Genomic DNA, 21,249 nt, shown 5'->3' with positions numbered 1-21,249 from the left:
ATCATATCAGGAGGAAACCTGCCACCACAATGCTTCACCGTAGGGTGGCAGGTTTCCTCCTGATATGATGCTTTGCCAAAATGCTAAGGTAGGCCATCATACTGTGGGGATGTTTTTCAGCGGCAGTTACTGGGAGACCAGTCTGGATCGAGGGAAAGATGAACGGAGCAAAGTACAGAGATATCCTTGCTGAAAACCTGCTCCAGAGCGTGTAGGACCTCAGACTGGGGTGAAGGTTCACCTTCCAACAGGACAGCGACCCTAAGCACACAGTCAAGACAATGCAGGAGTGGCTTTGGGATAAGTCTGGACGAGTTTCAGAAGAAAGTTATTTTGATTCTGTCCATTTTGAGCCTGTAATCGAACCCACAAACACTGATGCTACAGATACTCAACTAGTCTGAAAAAGGCCAGTTGTATTGCTTCTTTAATCAGAACAACAGTTTTCAGCTGTGCTAACATATTTGCAAAAGGGCTTTCTAATGATCACAACGTGCCATTGGAACACAGGAGTGATGGTTGCTGATAATGGGCCTCTGTACGCCTATGTAGATATTCCATAACAAATCAGCCGTTTCCAGCTACAATAGTCATTTACAACATTAGCAATGTCTACACTGTATTTCTGATCAATTTTATGTTTTTTTAATGGACATTTTTTTTTGCTTTTCTTGCAAAAACAAGGACATTTTTAAGTGAACCCAAACTTTTGAACGGTAGTGTGTGTGTGGGTATATATATATATATATATATATACTCCGACATTGCTCATCTGAATATTTCTTCATTCCATTCTTTTACTTTTAGATTTGTGTATTGTTTGATAATACTGCACTGTCGGAGCTAGGAACACAAACATGTCTCTACACCCAAAAAACATCTGCTAAATATGTGTATGCAACCAATAAAATTGAATTTGCTGGTATTCTTTTTACTTGTAAGGAAGGTAATGTGCGTTGTACACATATCCACCGACTGTAGTTATCTAGCTAATTTTCATAAGCATCTAGCTAACCACAAATCTTTGACCTAATCAAAATAGCTTGTTAGCAGCTAACAAACAGGGCTTACCTAATCACACAGCTCCAGTGACTTCTCTGGATTACAGAGGTCGGAAAATGATAAAATGCACGTGTGCTTATCGTAGTAGTCGTTACAATCTGGTACATAGCACAGAACCATCCTAACTTAAGGTTAGCTAGCTAGTTAGCTACAAAGACCAGGGCAATACATTTTTTTATAGACATTTAAAAATGCTAAGGTAGGTCAATTGGAAAGATGCTAAACAACAATACACACGAGAAACACACATCAATTTTTTAAACGAGAAACTAAAAAAAGGTTCAAATATCTACTAGTTATTCTATTTTACTTGCTAGGTTCCTTGCTACTTGTTCCTGAGAGTTTGCATGGATAAATGTTAAGGTTTTTCCCACCCTGCAACACTGCCTTGAGTCATGATGTCAAAGCTTGCTACAGGATGTGTAGTTCTCACATTAGTGGTAATTAGCATTTCATTTTTGGGGGGTAATTACAAGTGGAAAAAGTTACTTTGTCCAGGAGATATTTATGCGTTAATCAAAACCTCATGCCAGGGTAAGACTACATGAAACACAGACCTTATATGAAGTATGGAAAAATGAAGGGTGGAAAAACAATTGGAACCATTTCCGGGTTTTACCGCTAGGTTTTATGGGTATGGGTATAGCTCATACTGGGGTACTCAATATGTAAAAACCGTAGCACCAAATAGAAGTAGGGGAGTCCACTTCAGGAGCAACTTACTTGAAAACTGCAAATTATTTGACAAAATAACTTCTTTCAAACCAACAGTGTAGAGTATGGCCAATTGAAATTGACCAATGCTTTTCCTTTTAAGTGAACTACCACTGCAATACAAAACGTTTAGTTCATGTAAACTAACACAGCAAATGCCCTCACATGGCAGCCTATTAACAAGTCAGACCATATTGTGCCTCATCACGTGGGGCCCTGATACTATTAGATAAGAATTCTCAAACATTCCTTACTTAATGCCCACAATTAAGCAAAATAGTTGAAGAAAAATATGTAACTCCAACTTCCAATCATACAACTTGTAGCGTTAGGGAGTTGGCAAGAAAGTAGCCATTAAAAAATGATTGTAGGCCTATATGATGACAGTTTTTTTTTTAAGTACTTTAAAACATGCTATCAGTTAAACATGCTTTCCCCTATTAAACTTTATTTCAGTAGCAAAATGGAAATGACTAAATTCAGTCTTCATAAATTCAGTCTTCATTGGGCGGCAGGTAGCCTAGTGGTTAACATGTTGGACTAGTAACTAAAAGGTTGCAAGATCGAATCCCTGAGCTGACAAGGTAAAAATATTTCGTTCTGTCCCTGAACAAGGCAGTTAACCCACTGTTCCTAGGCTGTCATTGATAATAAGAATTTGTTCTTAACTGACTTGCCTAGTTAAATAAAGGTAAATAAAACACTTTTTTATTTGATTGAACCTTATTTAACTAGGCAAGTGAGTTCAGAACAAATTCTTATTTACAATGACAGCCTACCGGGGAACAGTGGGTTAACTGCCTTGTTCAGGGGCAGAACAACAGATTTTTACATTGTCAGCTCAGGGATTCAATCCAGCAACCGGTCCAATGCTCTAACCACTAGGCTACCTGCTGATGACATATTCTAAATAAATATATCCCATTAACTCCAGTGGCGTGTATTCATGGATGCCAAGGGAAGACAGGCTTCCCCAAATATTTGACCAATAAAAAATGTAAAATCATTTATATTTATTCTCTCTGTGTTTTCATAATTTTCTGTCAATTTCGCAAGTGGCTGAATCTCACCGGAGAAATAATCAGAGTGAGAGAAACAGCGTCCCTCTGTCTCAGAATGTGTAGCCCATGTATCTGATGCTGTCTGGACAAAAAAAAGTATGACATTGCAACTGTAGCATTTGATTGTCAGCAAGTATCGTTTACAAAATAATTAGCCAATGAGCATTGAGCTGAGCTCAACTGTGGGTTGTCCTGGTGCAGCAAAATGCCCCCAAGGGAGGCCAGTTTTAGATTTGGCTTCACACCAATCAAATCACATCCTAAGCAAATCTTCATTTTCATTTCTGGTCTGCTTGTGTTGATATCCTGCAGTAGGTTGCTTGCTAAATCAGCCCTTTCCTAAGCTATGGATGGAGATGGGGATTTGGACTTTTTGACTTAATTCTCTGTACAGGCCAATGATTAAGATGGCAATTCTGATCTAACCATAAATTTATACATTATGCCACTGGCCTGGTACGATTGAAGTTCAATAAGTATCCTAGATGTTGCCTATCCCTTTTAGGCTTACATTAACTAGCTAGCTAACTTAGCTGGTTCATTGTTGCCCATGCGAGGAAGTTAGGCTAGCAAGCATTTTAGCTAGGTAGCCAATGACAACAAAAACTAAAAGTGTACTGTATGACAGAGCCATAGACAGTATTGCCAACATGAAAAAGAGGAGGATGGCATTGACATTCAACTAGTCTACAAGTAGGGTGAGTCCAAATGTTTTACTTGTGCACGCACACACACAGAGAAATCAGTACCATGGACAGCCACATGATATTTAGTAACATTGATTGGATTAAATAATTTTTGGTATCTTTAACTTTGTTTTCAGTGTATTAAACTATATATTGCCTTGCGGATTTGATCATATCTAAGTTGAAAAAGTGCTGAAATAGCAGAGGCATTGCTCCTGTTGTCTTTTTACGGACTTGCGTGTTTCTAAATCAGTAGTTTAGTAAACTGTCTAAAACATTGAACTTCCTTGACCATGTTGCAGGTCATAACGGTTTGTTACATGCAATATTTGCTTTGTAGATTTCACTGGACAGATGTTGCTCTCTGGTTTTGTGATGAAACAAATGTGGGTAATTTAATCTATTGCACCAATGTGTGACTTTTCTTTTTGTCACAGCCTTATTGTATATCATGCTGGCATATGAACAAATGGGTTATAGAGCAAACAACACAATTACAGTAGTTTGTAATATGGATTTTTTACTGGCTTGGCTTCCTCAGTGACTTTATCCACACACCCACTGTTCAACTCACTCACCAGCATTTTAAAACACATGGCAGTAAAACAATCATATCTTTTTTTTTTATATTGAATTACTTTTTATTATCATTACTTTTGAAATCCCAATACTCAACAACTGAATTGGCATAGCACTGATTATTTCGTGAAGAAGAGGAGTAATACCAGGGAAAATCCTTGACTGTTTCTTTGTGATTGATAGAAATAACATCCAATTGTTTAATCTCTCATCTTTTCCCCACTGTTCCTGTTATACCCACACTCAATAGTAGTACACAATCTGTTAAAAAGCCATATTAAGCACTTATTAACAAACTCTTGCCAACCTGAGCTACCAGCAGAAAGGAAGATACAGTATAGACAATACAGGCATAACAGTGGACAGATGTAGAGGAGCAGAGCTGTAATTGTAGTGTTGAAACACATTGTCTGACAAAGGAAAGGACATATAGAACATAGTAGTAGCAGTAGTTCTAGGACTATTAATATCTTAATAAGAACTTTCTCCATGTCTTCCATTGTGTTTGCGTCGTCAGCTTTTCTCTCTTCATCGCCTACTTATGAATATTTCCCCTGCAACATAAGCTACTAAACCAACCAATACGCACGCCCAACAAAAGGGAGCCACCTGTGCATTTTTTTTTTATAGCATCAACAGGCTTCCTGGGGGTAGTAGAGAAGGATGGTGGGAGCAGTGTTGTTGTTAATGGCTTGTTGTCAGTCAAGCCCAAATAAGAGTTTATAACAAAAAATATCAGTAAAACCACAGTGCAAAACCAAGTATAAGCTTCCGATTGGCTTAAGACTTAACATCGACAGCCAATACGAACAAAAAATTATAGTACAGCTAATTATTTGTCAACAGTAAGTTAGGCAATATAGAACTTCAAGTCAAAACAAAACAATTATGAAGAACAGAAAATACAGAGGATTAAATGTTTCAGGACAATGAGACAAAGATATCATCATCATCATCATCATAATCTCATGTCAAGAAGCTTCAGCCATCACTTTAGAGTTCTCCACTGCACTCCTAGGACATGGCTCCATCTGGACCCCCCAATGTGAGAGACAGAGAGGGGACACAATCAGACAGGGTGGGCCAGGCTGTGGGTTCACTCATGATATTGATTCAGGAAAGGGCAGGAATAGTGGAGTCTAGAGGGGTGTACCAATTCTTCTCTAACGGCATTGGATTCATCAAGATGTGTATGTGTGGGAGTGAATGAATGTGTATGTATACACCCATCATGTGCAGTACATGTAAATAACTGGACACTCGTTGGGATTCTGGTGGGAGGGGAATGTGACATGGGTGCATGCAGAAACCAGAGAGGCTGTCCTTTCCTTTAGAAAGAGAGAAGGGGTTTGTTCCTGAAAGCCAGACAGAAGATAGTCCATGTTGTGCCTCAGCAGCTGCAGGCCTCTGCTGAAGGCTTTGCTCGATCATTCCTGTCCAGCTTGATGGGTTCCGGGAATTCATTATACAGCTCCACCTCCGTCTCCTGATAAAAATAAAAGAGGGAGAAACAATGAGAAGATGGAGAAACTGGGATCTAAGTTTTGCTCTTCTACTTCCTCTGAAAGAACAGTCAACAAAACCAAGGCCTGTCTCCCACTTGAATCTTCTCTTTATGCCAGACTGGGTTCAAATGCCTTCTGTTTCATTGTTCTGTATCGGTCTATATATTTTCGCTGCCCTAGGGATAAAATTATTGTTTGGATAACCTTATTTAACTTATGTGTTGATATTTATTGTTTAACTCTTTATGCGATGCGCACTGAATTATCACAGGGAATTATTGTAATGTTTGTTTATGTGTCAATTAATCTCATAAGGAATGGGTTGCCAACTGGCGATTTGACACAAAAATAAAATGTCATTCATTCACCAAAACCCCCAATTCCCTCCTGTGAGCTGCCATGATGATCCTGGCCCAACCCACCTGTTTGAGGGCATTGCGTGCAATGGTCTGGAAGGCCTGCTCTACGTTGATGGCCTCCTTAGCACTGGTCTCAAAGTAGGGGATGTTGTCCTTACTCTGACACCATGCCTGAGCTCGCTTGGTCGTCACCTGGGTGTGTAGGGAAAGACATTCACAAACATCAGATGAGATCTATGAGGAGACCCCAAAATTGGTGAAAAACACACATTAGATCGTACCCTGCTACTGAGAAACTTTGAATCATATGTATGGAAACTCCACTGCAGATGACATTAGCATTAGGGCCAATGACTGTAGTACTAGAGGTGGTAACATTAGATGTGGTAACGCCTATAGTCATCTGTCACCCACCTGTCTGTTCTCCAGGTCGATCTTGTTGCCTAGCACCACAAAGGGGAAGTTCTCGGGGTCCCTGGGACTGGCCTGGATGAGGAACTCGTCCCTCCAGCTGTCTAGAGTCTTAAAGGTGTTAGGAGCAGTCACATCAAACACCAGCACACAGCAGTCTGCCCCGCGGTAGAACGCCACACCCAGAGACTGGAACCTCTCCTGCCCTGCCGTGTCCCAGATCTGACCATGTGGACAGGTGGAGGGAGCGATGGAAGGAAGAAAGGAGGGAGGGAAAACATGACAGAAGGAAAGAGGGTTAAGTATTGCTGGGAAACATGTTTTCTTCTGAACTAAGATCTTAAACTAATCACACTGTCATGTAATCAGACTTGTTTGGTTGCCACTTGAAGTTTACATCAGTGTTACCAAAAGCGTACTTCATAATTAACTGTTGATCCCCCATTGGTATGACAAGTTGTTTGCATTTCCTTAGTATGTAGCCTAAAGGTTAAGAGTGTTGGGCCAATAACCGAAAGGTTGCTGGTTCAAATCCCCGAGCTGACTAGGTGAAAAATATGCCTACGTGCAATTGAGCAAGGCACTTAACCCTGTAAGTCACTCTGGATAAGAACATCTGCTAAATGACTCAAATGTAAATCAGACAAAACAGGTGTACCCTTTTGGCACTTCTCAGCCTGAAAATGGTGTATCTTTGTAATTACAGGGCTCATTTTTTTTTTTAAGTGACCTTGGTCTCAACATTACTCCCTGTCAAAATTAAGGGTATATATACAAATAAAATGAAGTGCTCCAATGATATACTGTTTATTAGGGCTGACCTCATTTAGTCGACTGGTCGATTTTTGGGCCAATAGGCTGCTGGTTGACCAACATTTCTTTAGAGCGACATTTCTTTAACATTTTTCTAATGGTGCACAAGATACCTGTCTGATTCGCACCTGTCTCAGTGGACTAATCCATTGCGGAGACCACGGGGATGGCATAGTCCATCACTCCATGTGATACTGAAATTGTATATGGTTATATTTGACAAAAATAATGGTGCAACACTAATAAATTGAATATTATTTAGAACAAATGCACTTTCTCCCGCGTCGGATATGGTCGCTGTCAGCGGTTCTGAAAAATAATCTTCAGTATGCCATAGAACTGGTGCCTTTCCCCATGTTAATACGTGCATAATTGCAAAGTGAACCAGCATATTGGGATTGAGAACAATGCAGCGGAGGCGGCAGCAGCATAGAAGAGGAAACAGCCCTTGCCTTAGCCTAACTGTCTAAGAAAATGAAGAGGAAACTCCAATTTAATTACAGTTGAAGTCAGAAGTTTACATACACTTAGGTTGGAGTCATTAAAACTCGTTTTTCAACCACTCCACACATTTCTTGTTAACAAAATAGTTTTGGCAAATCGGTTAGGGCATCTACTTTGTGCATGACAAGTAATTTTTCCAACAATTGTTTACAGACAGATTATTTCACTTATAATTCACTGTATCACAATTCCAGTGGGCCAGAAGTTTACATACACTAAGTTGACTGTGCCTTTAAACAGCTTGGAAAATTCCTGGAAATTATGTCATGGCTTTAGAAGCTTCTGATAGGCTAATTGACATCATTTGAGTCAATTGGAGGTGTACCTGTGGATGTATTTCAAGGCCTACCTTCAAACTCACTGCCTCGTTCCTTGACATCATGGGAAAATCAAATGAAATCAGCCAAGGCGTCAGAAAAAAGAATTGTAGACCTCCACAAGTCTGGTTCATCCTTGGGAGCAATTTCCAAACGCCTGAAGGTAGCACGTTAATCTGTACAAGCAATAGTACACAAGTATAAACCCCATGGGACCACGCAGGCATCATACCGCTCAGGAAGGAGACGCATCGTCTCCTAGAGATGAACATATTATGGTGCGAAAAGTGCAAATCAATCCCAGAACAACAGCAAAGGACCTTGAAGATGCTGGAGGAAACGGGTACAAAAGTATCTATATCCACAGTAAAACGAGTCCTATATCGACATAACCTGAAAGGCCGATCAGCAAGGAAGAAGCCACTGCTCCAAAACAACCATAAAAAAGTCAGACTACAGTTTGCAACTGCACATGGAGACAAAGATCATACTTTTTGGAGAAATGTCCTCTGGTCTGATGAAACAAAAATAGAAAGAAGCGCGTCATCATGTTGTGGGGGTGCTTTGCTGCAGGAGGGACTGGTGCACTTCACAAAATAGATGGCATCACAAGGATATATGAATATATTGAAGCAACATCTCAAGACATCAGTCAGGAAGTTAAAGCTTGGTTGCAAATGGGTCTTCAAATGGACAATGACCCCAAGCATACTTCCAAAGTCGTGGCAAAATGGCTTAAGGACAAAAAAATCAAGCTATTGGAGTGGCCATCACAAAGCCCTGACCTCATTCCTATAGAACATTTGTGGGCAAAACTGAAAAAGTGTGTGTGAGCAAGGGGGCCTACAAACCTGACTCAGTTACACCAGCTCTGTCAGGAGGAATGGGCCAAAATTCACCCAACTTATTGTGGGAAGCTTGTGGAAGTCTTCCCCAAATGTTTGACCCAAGTTAAACAATTTAAAGGCAATGCTACCAAATACTAATTGAGTGTATGTAAACTTCTGACCCACTGGGAATGTGATGAAAGAAATAAAAGCTGAAATAAATTATTCTCTCTGCTATTATTCTGACATTTCACATTCTTAAAATAAAGTGGTGATCCTAACTGACCTAAGACAAGGAATTTGTACTAGGATTAAATGTCAGGAATTGTGAAAAACCGAGTTTAAATGTACTTGGCTAAGGTGTATGTAAACTTCCGACTTCAACTGTATGCATTCCTCTTGTCCAGATGGAATAAGGCAGTGTGCAGTACGATGGTGATTGCATCATCTGTGGATCTATTGTTATATTTTATTGCAGGTAAAAATGACTACGACAGAGGGCTGCCTCACTTCTAGTTCTTAGGATTTTCTTGTTGTTCAACAAGCATTTTGCTACACTTCTACACTCTTTAAATGCAAGATAAAGGCCATAATGTCTTATTCCAGCCCAGACGCAATTTAGATTGACCAATAGATGGCAGCAGTGTATGTGCAAAGTTTTAGACTTATCCAATGAACCATTGCATATCTGTTCAGAATGTGCCTAATTGGTTTAATAAAACATTTTCAAGTTCATAATTGTGCACTCTTCTCAAACAATAGCATGCTATTCTTTCACTGTAATAGCTACTGTAAATTTGACAGTGCAGTTTGATTAACAAGAATGTAAGCTTTCTGCCCATATCAGATATGTCTATGTCCTGGGAAGTTTTTTTGTTACTTAGCCTACATTAGCTCAACCGTCCGCAGGGGAGACACCGATCCTGTGTAGGTTTACTAGCCTTTCAAAGCACTGCATGACACAAGTGAGTGGTAAGGGGCAGTAGTCATTTAGTTCAGTTACCTTCGCTTTATTGGGTACAGGAACAATGGTGGACATGTTGAAGCAAGTGGGGACAGCAGACTGAGATAGGGAGAGATTGAATATGTCCGTAAACACTCCAGCCAACTGGTCTGCGCACGCTCTAAGGATGCCGCCTGGGCTGGCTGCCTTGCAAAGGTTAATACACTTAAATGTCTTACTGTCGTCAGCCATGGAGAACGAGAGCTGACAGTCCTTGGGATCGGACCATGTCAGCGACACTGTGTTATCCTCAAAGCTGGCGAAGGCTATCTTGTCCGGGAGCATTACATTGGTGTCTGCGAAGTGGCTGGTGTTCCCCTTCATAATCTGTGATTATCTTGGGTCTGTCACATACGCCTCGTGTCTGAGCTGTTGAATTGGGAATCCACTTTCTTTCTGTACTGACGTTTTGCCTGTTTGCCTTACGGAGGGCATATTTGGTCAAATTCCCAGTCACCTTGCCGTAGTTAAATGTGGTGGTTAGCACTTTCAGTTATCACGAATGCTGCCATCTATACACGTTTTTTGGTTTGGATAGGTTTTAAATCGCCACAATGGGAACAACATTCCCTATACACTTCCTGATGAACTCAGTCACTGTATCAATATATACATCAATGTTATTCTCAGAGGCAACCTGTAACATGTCCCAGTCCACGTGATCAAAACAGTCTTGAAGCATGGATTCTGATTGGTCAAACCAGCCTTGAATAGACCTTAGCATGGGTACTTCCTGTTTGAGTTTCTGCCTATAGGAAGGGAGGAGCAAAATGGAGTCGTGCTCTGATTTGCCAAAGGGAGGGCGGAGGAGGACCTTGTAGCCATCCCAGAAGGGAGAGTAACAATGGTTAAGAGTTTTTGAAGCACAAGTACTGCAGGCGATGTGTTGATATAACTTCGGTAGCGTTTTCCTCAGATTTGCTTTACTAAAGTCCCCAGCTTTAATAAATGCGGCTTCAGGATATGCAGTTTACACAAGGTCCAGTGTAGTTCCTTGAGAGCTGTCGTGGTATCGAATTGAAGATATACACACGGCAGTGACGATAACCCGAAGAAAATTCTGTATGGAGGTAATGCGGTCGACATTTGATTGTGACGTATTCCAGGTCGGGTGAACAAAAGAACTTAAGTTCCTGTACGTTACCACAATCACACCATGAGTAGTTAATCATGAAACATACACCTTCGTCTTTCTCGTTCCTGGAGTACTATATTCCTATCTGCATGATGTATTAAAAACCCAGCTGGCTGTATGGACGGGGACAGTATATCCAGAGAGCGCCATGATTCTGTGAAACAGAGTATGTTACAGTCCCTGATGTCTCTCTGGAAGTAGATTCTTTATTTTCTCCACAGACTTAACATTCGTGACTAGTATACTCGGAAGCGGTGGATAGTGTGCACACCTCCTGAGTCGGACTAAAAGTCCACTCCGAATACCTCTACGCCGGCGGCGTCTTGGAGCTGCCTCTGGGATAAGTTCAAATGCCTTGGACGGTACGAACAAAAGATACAATTCAGGAATGCTGGTGAGTTACCACCTCTCTGATATCAAAAAGTTATTTCCGGCTGTATGTACTAATGCAAAGAAAGGGCTAATAACGTGAGAAAGAACATTATACTGCAAAGTTGCTTCAGAGCCTGAAACAAGGCGGCCATGTCTATCGGCGCCATCTTTATTATTGGATATTGTGGCTGTGATGGTGGTGCTGTAGCCATGTTTCTGTACCTGCATTGTGACGAGCCGATCGTCCACCATCACCTCCTTGGTCAGGAAGTCAGCTCCTATTGTGGCTTTGTACTGGTTACTGAACTTCCTATTCACATACTGGTTCATCAGGGAGGTCTTCCCAACTCTGAGAAGGAGAGAGTTATGAAGGGAAAGAGAGGTGGACAACAAGCAGGGGAAAGAAAGGTGTTAAAGATAATTATTCCATCTATCCATTCAGTCCTAACGGTGAAAGAGGAACCATGGCCAATGGCTCATGAGCCAAACTCAATGAGGAGCAGAGAGAAATCAGACACCATTAAAACCCCATTAGAGGTGCTCTGATGCAATACTGTGGACACTCACACTCTCTAGTTCTCCTCTGCAGGGCTGAGGATGCAGTGACACAATGAGAATACAGCAGCATCAGATTACACAGTGTGAGGGGATGGAAAGTGAAATAAAAAGTACAGTCATAAAACAAATGGAGACATACAGGAAACTGCCAAAATAAAGGAAACACCAACATAAAGGGTCTTAATAGGGCGTTGGGCCACCACGAGCCGCCAGAACAGCTTCAAAGTGCCTTGGCATATATTCTACAAGTGTCTGGAACTCAATTGGAGGGATGCGACACCAGTCTTCCACAATAAATTCCATAACTTTGTGTTCTGTTGATGGTGGTGGAAAATGAGGTCTCAGGTGCCGCTCCAGAATGTCCCATAAGTGTTCAATTGGGTTGAGATCTGGTGACAGACATACACTCACCCTTTAAACCCCCTATGCTCCTTTGAAACCCCTCTTTCAAAGTCACTGAGCGCTCTAATTCTAGCCATGGTAGCCAAAATAATACATGACCGTAAGCATGACGGGATGTTTTAATTGCTTAATTAACTCAGGAACCACACCTGTGTGGAAGCACCTGCTTTCAATATACTTTGTACCCCTCACTTACTCTAGTGTTTTCTTTATTTTGGCAGTTATCTGTAGATGTGTGGCACAACCAAACAGCAGTCTGACTGTACAGGAAGACTGTAGTAGACTGCAGTTTCTAATGAATCTGGAATACCCAAACAGCAGTCTATTATCAAAGTGGAAAACGAAACACTGGTCAAACAGGAAGAGAACACAAATACTCGGTAACTAACCCAGAATCCCCAAGGATGATGACTTTCAGGAGCACTTTCTTCCTGGACGTCATTCTGTCGTGTCTGAGGAGAGACCACACACACAAAAGTCTCAATCTCTCCTTCCTCCTGAAGTGTGCACTCGTTCACTACTCCCTAAACATTTAAAAGCAATGTATTGATGTAGGCCAAGAGGGAGTTTCCATTTACCAGTCATTTCCTTTCAAATCCATACTTTGGGAGAAAGTTGATTATTTGGATGTAACCCAGGACTTGGACTATGCACGCACGCACACGAGATGATTTAATAAGGCCCGCCATGATGTCTTAGTTTTAAAATTATAGATATTTTTTGTATAATTAGTTTCTTCCAAATGACTAAAACCAAATCGAAACTGTGTAGACATTATAATGTATCTTCAATGTGTCCAACTCGCTAACAATAATCAAAACTAAAGCTAGACAGTAAGGGAGCATCCGAAATTCCAGAAATGATGGATAGCGGATCATTATTTGCAAATTTTGACAGCGAGGAAATAACACATTTTCAGCGTGGCCCTACCGGGGTCCAGACCAAACGGGCCCCCGGGGGAAATTAGTTTGACACCCCTGCCCTACCTAAACACAAAAATATGCACACACCTGGAAAAAAGTAGTTATTGCAAGTATATTGACCTGATTTCTCTAGACATTTTATATTTTTCAAATAGTTTCAAACTGATCGCTGGGGTTGAAATCCATAGCTCCGCACCATGAGCGTCAGAAAATGCTATAATGTGTGTGATTTAGCACTGTGTGTACTGTAGAGTGAGTGCTATTCCACTGGGCATCAGACTTAAACTCTTCATTCCAGTCATGTGTTCCCTAATCTCTCTCACACACACTCTGAGTCTGAGGACTAGATCGTGTTTCACATCAGAGGCGAGAGAACGACGCAACCATAAAACTCTACTCTTTCCCAATCACTTCCAGGGTGGCCGTTCCCAAACTCCAGTTTTAATAAGTGATTAGGCTTCAATACTAATGGCAAACATCCTAACTTTGAGGGCACATTCTCTCAATGGAGAAACCTAGGTGAGATCTCTCACCAAGGCACACACACCTGGTGCAGTGTCATGGGAAAGAACCCAGCCCTATCTGGCACTGACTGAGATAAAGGATAATAGAAAAGTGAAAATGTTATACTGAAACAATGACGAGTGACCCATTCAAATCAATCTTGTGTTTATCATGGGAAACAACAATGTAACAGCCAGGCCAACAGTCAGATTAATGAGTACAACAGCCTTTGTCCGGCCTATTACCATCAAGATATATGTCCGTCTCAACAAAGAGAGTAACTTGCCAGTTAGTAAGGAGGATAGGCCACCGCTACACAATCCCCTGCATGTACTATCCATTAGGCTTGGGCGGTATCCAGACTGTCATACCAACCTGGTGCCATGCCGGGATATTCGGTAATACTGGCACTGGACACAAGGGGCACTACTTTCAGACCACACAGCCTCGAATCCGAAGGTTAACAATGCTAACAAATACGTATACAATCCCATAGAGAACTCTAGCTAAATGCTAAAGAGGACAATGTGAACATTTCATACAGTCTCTGACAAACTATTTGCAGGTAGAGATGGGCATGAGTAATTGAGTACTCAAGTACTTGAACGGATGTCAAATCTCGATCTTCAACCAGAGATTTTTTTTAATCCAATACTGTAAAACTATTTGGTGGAATGTGATTTGTGGCTGCCCGAACGGGCAAGTGAAATGGTCTTGACAACATTCATTTGCTTTGACTCTAGCGTTCCATTTGTACATGTGCATTGGCAGGGCACAACAAAAATGAAAACAAGTCAAACATCACACCGTTCTTTCCACTAAATTCTCTTTCCCCTCTGTGTCTCATTCACTCACGTGTGCCGAGTACGCACACAAGCTCCCGTTAGGCCAACAGAAATAAATGCCTATAAAAACATATTTAACTAATGGGATACAGGAGCAACATTCCTTGCCATTCCTTGTGTTTCATCACAAATTCAAAATGGGCTGGTTGATTGAAGTAGAAAATGTGTTCCAGCAACAAGTTGCGATTTTTGAATAATTGCATTCCATCTATTTTCCTCTTAAGCTACTTTGCAAACTGCTAGTGCCATCTAGAATTGGTTAGCCTAGGCGAATAACCCCCCTAAACATCAGACCGGTTCCACACTAAAAATATGCAAAAACATTAGTTTGATAAAGACAGAGCATATTTTCATCAGAATCATTAAGGCTGGGCCTACTCACCAAGCAGATGTCCAGGCCGTAATTCATCCCCATGCAGTGTTCAATGTGGAATCGTTCATCCATATAGAACATTCCAAAGAACAGGCAGAATAAACTAAATCGAATATCTGTATATTGAAAAGACACATTTTGGATTGTATCACTGAAAATAATTGTCTTTCAACTCGCTAAATTGTGACCCGTTTTAAATGATCACAGAGAATAACTGTTCCAGGCACGAGATAAGCATCACTTTGCACTGGAAACTTTTTTTATTAGGAAAAATATTCTGGTCAATTTAATTCTGCTATATTGCATCATATGTTTTTACTATAAAATAGCTGTGACTTGACTGTGACAAGGGCTCAGGAAAAAACTAAATTAACAAAACAAGGCTATGCCACAGCACAGCCATAGTCCTCTACAAACAAGCGCCACTGCTGAGGTTGCTGCCTTTTTGAAGATAGTGTTCCACGATATACACTACCGGTCAAAAGTTTTAGAACACCTACTCTTTCAAGGGTTTTTCTCTATTTTTACAATTTTCTACATTGTAGAAACTATAAAATAACACACATGGAATCATGTAGTAACCAAAAAAGTGTGAAACAAATCAAAATATATTTAATATTTGAGATTCTTCAAAAAGCCACCCTTTGCTTTGATGACAGCTTTGCACTCTTGGCATTCTCTCAACCAGATCCACCTGGAATGCTTTTCCAACAGTCTTGAAGGAGTTCCCACATATGCTGAGCACTTGTTGGCTGCTTTTCCTTCACTCTGCGGTCCAACTCATCCCAAACCATCTCAATTGGCTTGAGGTCAGGTGATTGTGGAGGCCAGGTTATCTGATGCAGCACTCCATCACTCCCCATTGTCAATTAGCCCTTACACAGCCTGGAGGTGTGTTGGGTCATTGTCCTGTTGAAAAACAGATGATATGGGATGGTGTGTCGCTGCAGAATGCTGTGGGATGGTGTGTCGCTGCAGAATGCTGTGGTAGCCATGCTGGTTAAGTGTGCCTTGAATTCTAAATAAATCAGTGTCACCAGCAAAGTACCCCCACACTATCACACCTCCTCCTCCATGCTTCCCGGTGGGAACCACACATGCGGAGCTCATCCGTTCACCTACTCTGCATCTCACAATTTACCAGATTGACTGACCTTCATGTCTTACAGTAATGATGGACTGTCATTTCTTGCTTATTGGAGCTGTTCTTGCCATATTATAAACTTTAGCCCTATTTGGTAAAAGATATCTTCTGTATACCCCCTAACTTGTCACAACACAACTGATTGGCTCAAACACATTAAGGAAAGAAATTTCACAAAATAACTTAAGACACACCTGTTAATTAAAATGCATTCCAGGTGACTACCTCATGAAGCTGGTTGAGAGAATGCTAAGATGTAGAAAATATTAAAAATAAAGAAAAACCCGGAAATGAGTAGGTGTCCAAACTTTTGACTGGTACTGTATATGTACACTACCGTTCAAAAGTTTGGGGTCTCTTAGAAATGTCCTTGTTTTCAAAAGAAAAGCATTTTTTGGTACATTAAAATATCAAATTGATCAGAAAGAGGATGTAGACATTCTTAATGTTGTAAATGACTATTGTAGCTGGAAACGGCAGATTTTATATGGAATATCTACATAGGAGTACAGAGGCCCATTATCAGCAACCATCACTCCTGTGTTCCAATGGCATGTTGTGTTAGCTGATCCAAGTTTATCATTTTAAAAGGCTAATTGATCATTAGAAATGCCTTTTGGAAATATGTTAGCACAGCTGAAAACTGTTGTTCTGATTAAATAAGCAATACAACTGGCCTTCTTTAGACTAGTTGAGTATCTGTAGCATCAGCATTTGTGGGTTCGTTTACAGGCTCAAAATGGCCAGAAACAAAAGACCTTTCTTCTGAAACTCATCAGTCTATTCTTGTTCTGAGAAATAAAGGCTACTCCATGCGAGAAATTGCCAAGAAACGGAAGATCTCGTACAGCGCTGTGCGCTACTCCCTTCACAGAACAGCACAAACTGGCTCTAACCAGAATAGAAAGAGGAGTGGTAGGCCCCGGTGCACAACTGAGCAAGAGAACAAGTACATTAGAGTGCCTAATTTGCAAAACAGATGCCTCACAAGTGCTCAACTGGCAGCTTTATTAAATAGTACCCGCAAAATACCAGCCTCAACAGTGAAGAGGCGACTCCGAGATGCTGGCCTTCTAAACGGTATAACGCCCAAGCCTACCATCCATAGCCCTCACCCTTAATTAAGTGAAACACAGGGATGTCCCATCTGATTTTCAGAGCCGATACTTGTAAAAAAAAAAGTCTCTCTCTCTCTCGTAAGTGACCCTTCGTGTCCAGGCCCTGTGATCCAGTCTCGGTCTGTGAACTAGCCATTAACAAGCCATGTGTTTCTATTGATAAACTACTAACTAGGCCTCTGGATCTGTACTCATAATACAACCCATAGGCGACTGCCAGCAGACATCTAACTACAGACAACTGCTCCACCTGTGAGACTTTTAAAGATTGTTTAGCTATATTTACAAACAGTCTTAACTTACATCACTGCACAGACATCAGAGTTGGCCAAACACTCTAGTTCTCCTCTGAGTACAAGAACCCCTTCAGTGCTCCTGCTCTGTTCTCCATTAACTAGTGAAGTGTGGTGAGGTAGGGGCCATGTTTGAATACTTTGATGAAAATCCTCACTTTCTGGCTTCTTTGAAGAACTCATTGGCTATCCAACACTTATGACCTGCGTTTACCCGAAGGAAACAAGGAATAAAGAGCAAACTTTTAAAGCATTCAAACAGGGCCAGTGTATTGACTCTGGAGCGTGGAGAACAGCCCTTCAGGATGGCCCACTGGGCATGCCAACACCATAGTGTCGTACATGACTACCAGAGAAGACTACTGACCATTGACCTCCAACTCAGAGAGGCTAGGGGTCAGGTAGCCTGGAGTTCCAGTATGTATAGAGGTTCTCCATAACGTGAAGAATGGATTCCTAAAATACTGGGTTGATCGTCTGACTGTCATCACTAGACTAGGCAGTGAATCATGGTTATATTTCACATTTCATGGTCATTAATATAGTAGGCATTGTTCTCTTGTGGGAGTAGCATGACATCATGCATAAAATGATGACTCCAGCAAATCCCAAACAGTGTTCTTTGGTTATGGTCTGATGCCCTCTGTCCATGATGTTGGATTCTAAAACACAAATACTTATTTTCCACCATAATTTGCAAATAAATTCATTAAAAATCCTACAATGTGATTTTCTGGATTTTTTCCCCTAATTTTGTCTGTCATAGTTGAAGTGTACCTATAATGAAAATTACAGGCCTCTCATCTTTTTAAGTGGGAGAACTTGCACAATTGGTGGCTGACTAAATACTTTTTTGCCCCACTGTACACCCAGATACAGCGGCACATTCAGACACAAACAAAGTCTAAATATAGGCTAGATGTGTTGTGCATAAATAACCCTGATGAGATTAACTCATTTCCAAACATGTCACATACTTAACACCCTCAATGCTACCAGGTTGACAGCTGCACCTGAGTCCCTGCTAGTGTGACTCCTGCAGCTGGAGATACTGTGAGTGTGACACAGTGATGCTCTAACGAGGGGAAAGGTCATCTCTATGCTGACAAAATGTCTAGCTGGAAAGCACAGTATCATGCCTATGTTGTAGTGGAACTATAACCAACACTGTAACTGAATATAACCAACATACAGTGGAATGGTTGTCGTAATATAAACCAGTATAATTGTTAAATTGTATTTATAGGAATCCTACTGTAAAAAGTTAGTTGTTACTGTAACAACCCCAGTCCTCGCCTAATCTGCAACCCATGACACTGCATTATAGAAGTCAGATCACATGGGAGAAAGATTTCCACAAGCTCAGGACCGACAAGACGTTTGTTTTACAATCGACTCACTGGGATCCTACGTGTGACATATCTAACAAACAATGCATGAATCAATCTTTTGTACAAAGAAATTATATGTAATGTTCCATAAAATGTTGTTTTGAAACATGGAAGCTTAGCTATTTGGAATGACCTGAACCTTCAATTTGCGGCGTCGTTGTTGTTCAAACTCCATTTCAAGTGGTTATTAATGGACAACAGAAAATATTTTCGGTCATGTCCACATTAGAACGCAATGTTCACTCCGTCGGAGCTGACAGCACGGGAGGCCCACGGCTACACCGTCCCCGACCTATTGCTCAATTCGTCTGCAAGAGGCCGCCCCACTGTGACGGTCGCCCATTTCTTGTATTCCCCCGGTAACGTTAGACCATGAACAAAAGCTTTCCGTATGAAATAATGTTATAATATGTCGCAGTCATTAGCTAGTTAATTACATCTCAGAGCTTACCTTCAACTTCCAACACACCAGACCGCTGTATCGACTCAGGTGAGCCTCTTGTTGAATTTGAATAACTGTCACGAGCAAAATAGATAGCTAGTTAATGCGTTAGCTAGATTACCCAGTTAAAATGTTAATGTATCAAGTTGGTTTCTGCAGCTTGAGATGCTTATCTCTTTGATATTCAGATTCCCCGATTAGTATTTTCAGATTCCCATCACATTAGTGTAAATACGTATATTTAGCTATTTAATTTTTGTTGAGATTTTGTTGTCTTGTCTTTTGCCCTGGTTTCTTTTCGCGACTGATTTTTTCTCTCTCACTTCCTCCAAAACAACTAGTCTTGCGTCACCGCGCTGTAACGTAATCACGCACAAACAGGATACACCACGCCCACTTACTGCACCAGAGATTGATCTATAGTAAGTTTGTAAAATCCTTGTTTTTTTATTGTACAAATTAATCTATTCTTAAAGTTCTCCAAATTGCAATGGCACATTTGCTCTGATATAACATGCCAGGCTAAAGAACACCATGAGCAGTAGGAGAGAAGCAGACAGCACCTAAACATGTTTTTGTGGAAGATACATTTTGTTTTGGAAAAAAGAACAGCATACCTGGCATGACTGTCTATGTTCCATAAAACAATGTCTTATTATGTTACCCAAAGCAGACTGTCTCGAAGCATACCACACATTTGCAGTCTATAGTCCATAGCATAATATCTCCCCTAGCCTAATATCTGGAAGTGTATTTTGTTTTTTATGTAGGGCTGAAAATTTAATTTAGGATCGCTATTGGTTATTATCACATTTCTGTGATGAAGACAGCAAATATGAGCACCACTAGAGGGCAGTCTTCGTTCATTTCTGGCAGAAGCTCTGAATACTGGTGAAGAGGGCGTTCTTGTGCAGGCCAAAAATCATCTCCAGTACTGATTTTTTTGGGGGGGCCTATTGAGAGAACTGATCCACTCATAATTACTATCTTGCCTGAGCATCATATTCACCACAGATGTTGAGGAGTATCTACTGTCTGCAGCTGAATGATTTGTACAATGAATCTCATAAGTCAAATATACAATTATATTCAATCAAGGCTCCATAATAGAACTCTGTGATTCTAACTCAAGGTTCTGTTCTGTGTCTTGTTTTTGATCTAGAATGCAGCTGCTCAGCCCTGTACTTCATCATCAAAGTGCTGTTGTGTCCAATCTTACCCAGATATTTTCTGAGATTCTGAACTCCCTGAAGACATTCAGTCCTCCATGCTTGTCTGTGCATTCAAAGAATGGACACTGGGACAGGGATGATGGACTGCTCCACACTGACTGAACACGTACTGTCTGACAGTGAGAGGGAAAATGCCAAAGGGAATGGGGGTCAGTTCACTGGAAGTGTCTTTGCCCCTTGGCTGTGGGCAGACTGTGTGTCCGTGGGTGTGTATTCTGATGATGCGTCCATGTGGCACATCCTAAGGAGCAGTGGTGGAAAAAGTACCCAATTGCCATACTTGAGTAAAAGTATAGATACCTTAATAGAAAGTTACTCAAGTATAAGTGGAAGTTTTTCCTTGAAGTACTTCTTGAGTAAATGTCTAAAAGTATTTGGTTCTAAGTATCAAAAGTAAATGTATAAATCATTTCAAATCACTTACATTTTAAGCAAAGCAGACGGCACCATTTTCTTGTTTTTAAAAAGTACGTACAGCCAGGGGCACACTCCAAAACTGAGACATATTTTACAAAAGATGCATTTGTGTTTAGTGAGTCTGCCAGGTCAGAGGCAGTAGGGATGAGCAGGGATGTTCTCTTGATAAGTGTGTGAGTTGGACAATTTTTCTGTCCTGTTAAGCATTCAAAATGTAATGAGCACTTTTGGGTGTCAGGGAAAATGTAAGGAGTAAAAA

The 21,249-nt window shown here is 40.9% G+C and overlaps 1 protein-coding gene across 1 annotated transcript; it reads right to left on the bottom strand.

Annotated features, from left to right (window-relative positions):
* Window positions 1-4,028: 4,028 nt before the first annotated feature.
* Window positions 4,029-19,696, bottom strand: LOC109891162 (ras-related protein rab7). The gene is made up of 6 exons (XM_020483497.2): window positions 19,351-19,696; window positions 12,698-12,760; window positions 11,571-11,697; window positions 6,381-6,599; window positions 6,030-6,158; window positions 4,029-5,588 (listed from the first exon to the last, which is right to left on the bottom strand). The coding sequence occupies exons 2-6, from the start codon at window positions 12,748-12,750 to the stop codon at window positions 5,493-5,495; spliced, it is 624 nt and encodes a 207-aa protein (XP_020339086.1). The 5' UTR covers window positions 12,751-12,760; window positions 19,351-19,696; the 3' UTR covers window positions 4,029-5,492.
* Between the last annotated feature and the right edge of the window lie 1,553 nt (window positions 19,697-21,249).

The sequence above is a fragment of the Oncorhynchus kisutch genome, linkage group LG5 (assembly GCF_002021735.2).
Source record: "Oncorhynchus kisutch isolate 150728-3 linkage group LG5, Okis_V2, whole genome shotgun sequence".
NCBI lineage: Eukaryota > Metazoa > Chordata > Actinopteri > Salmoniformes > Salmonidae > Oncorhynchus > Oncorhynchus kisutch.
The sequence above is the reverse complement of the archived record's forward strand: the minus strand, read 5'-3'. Positions and strand labels throughout refer to the sequence as shown.

Excerpts from the sequence above, each read along its gene's own strand:
- LOC109891162 (XM_020483497.2), bottom strand. The coding sequence starts at position 12,750 with ATGACGTCCAGGAAGAAAGTGCTCCTGAAAGTCATCATCCTTGGGGAT. Across the intron at positions 6,600-11,570 it reads ATCGGCTCGTCACAATGCAG|ATCTGGGACACGGCAGGGCA; the intron begins GTACAGAAACAT and ends CCACATGGTCAG. Across the intron at positions 6,159-6,380 it reads TCGACCTGGAGAACAGACAG|GTGACGACCAAGCGAGCTCA; the intron begins GTGGGTGACAGA and ends CTACACACCCAG.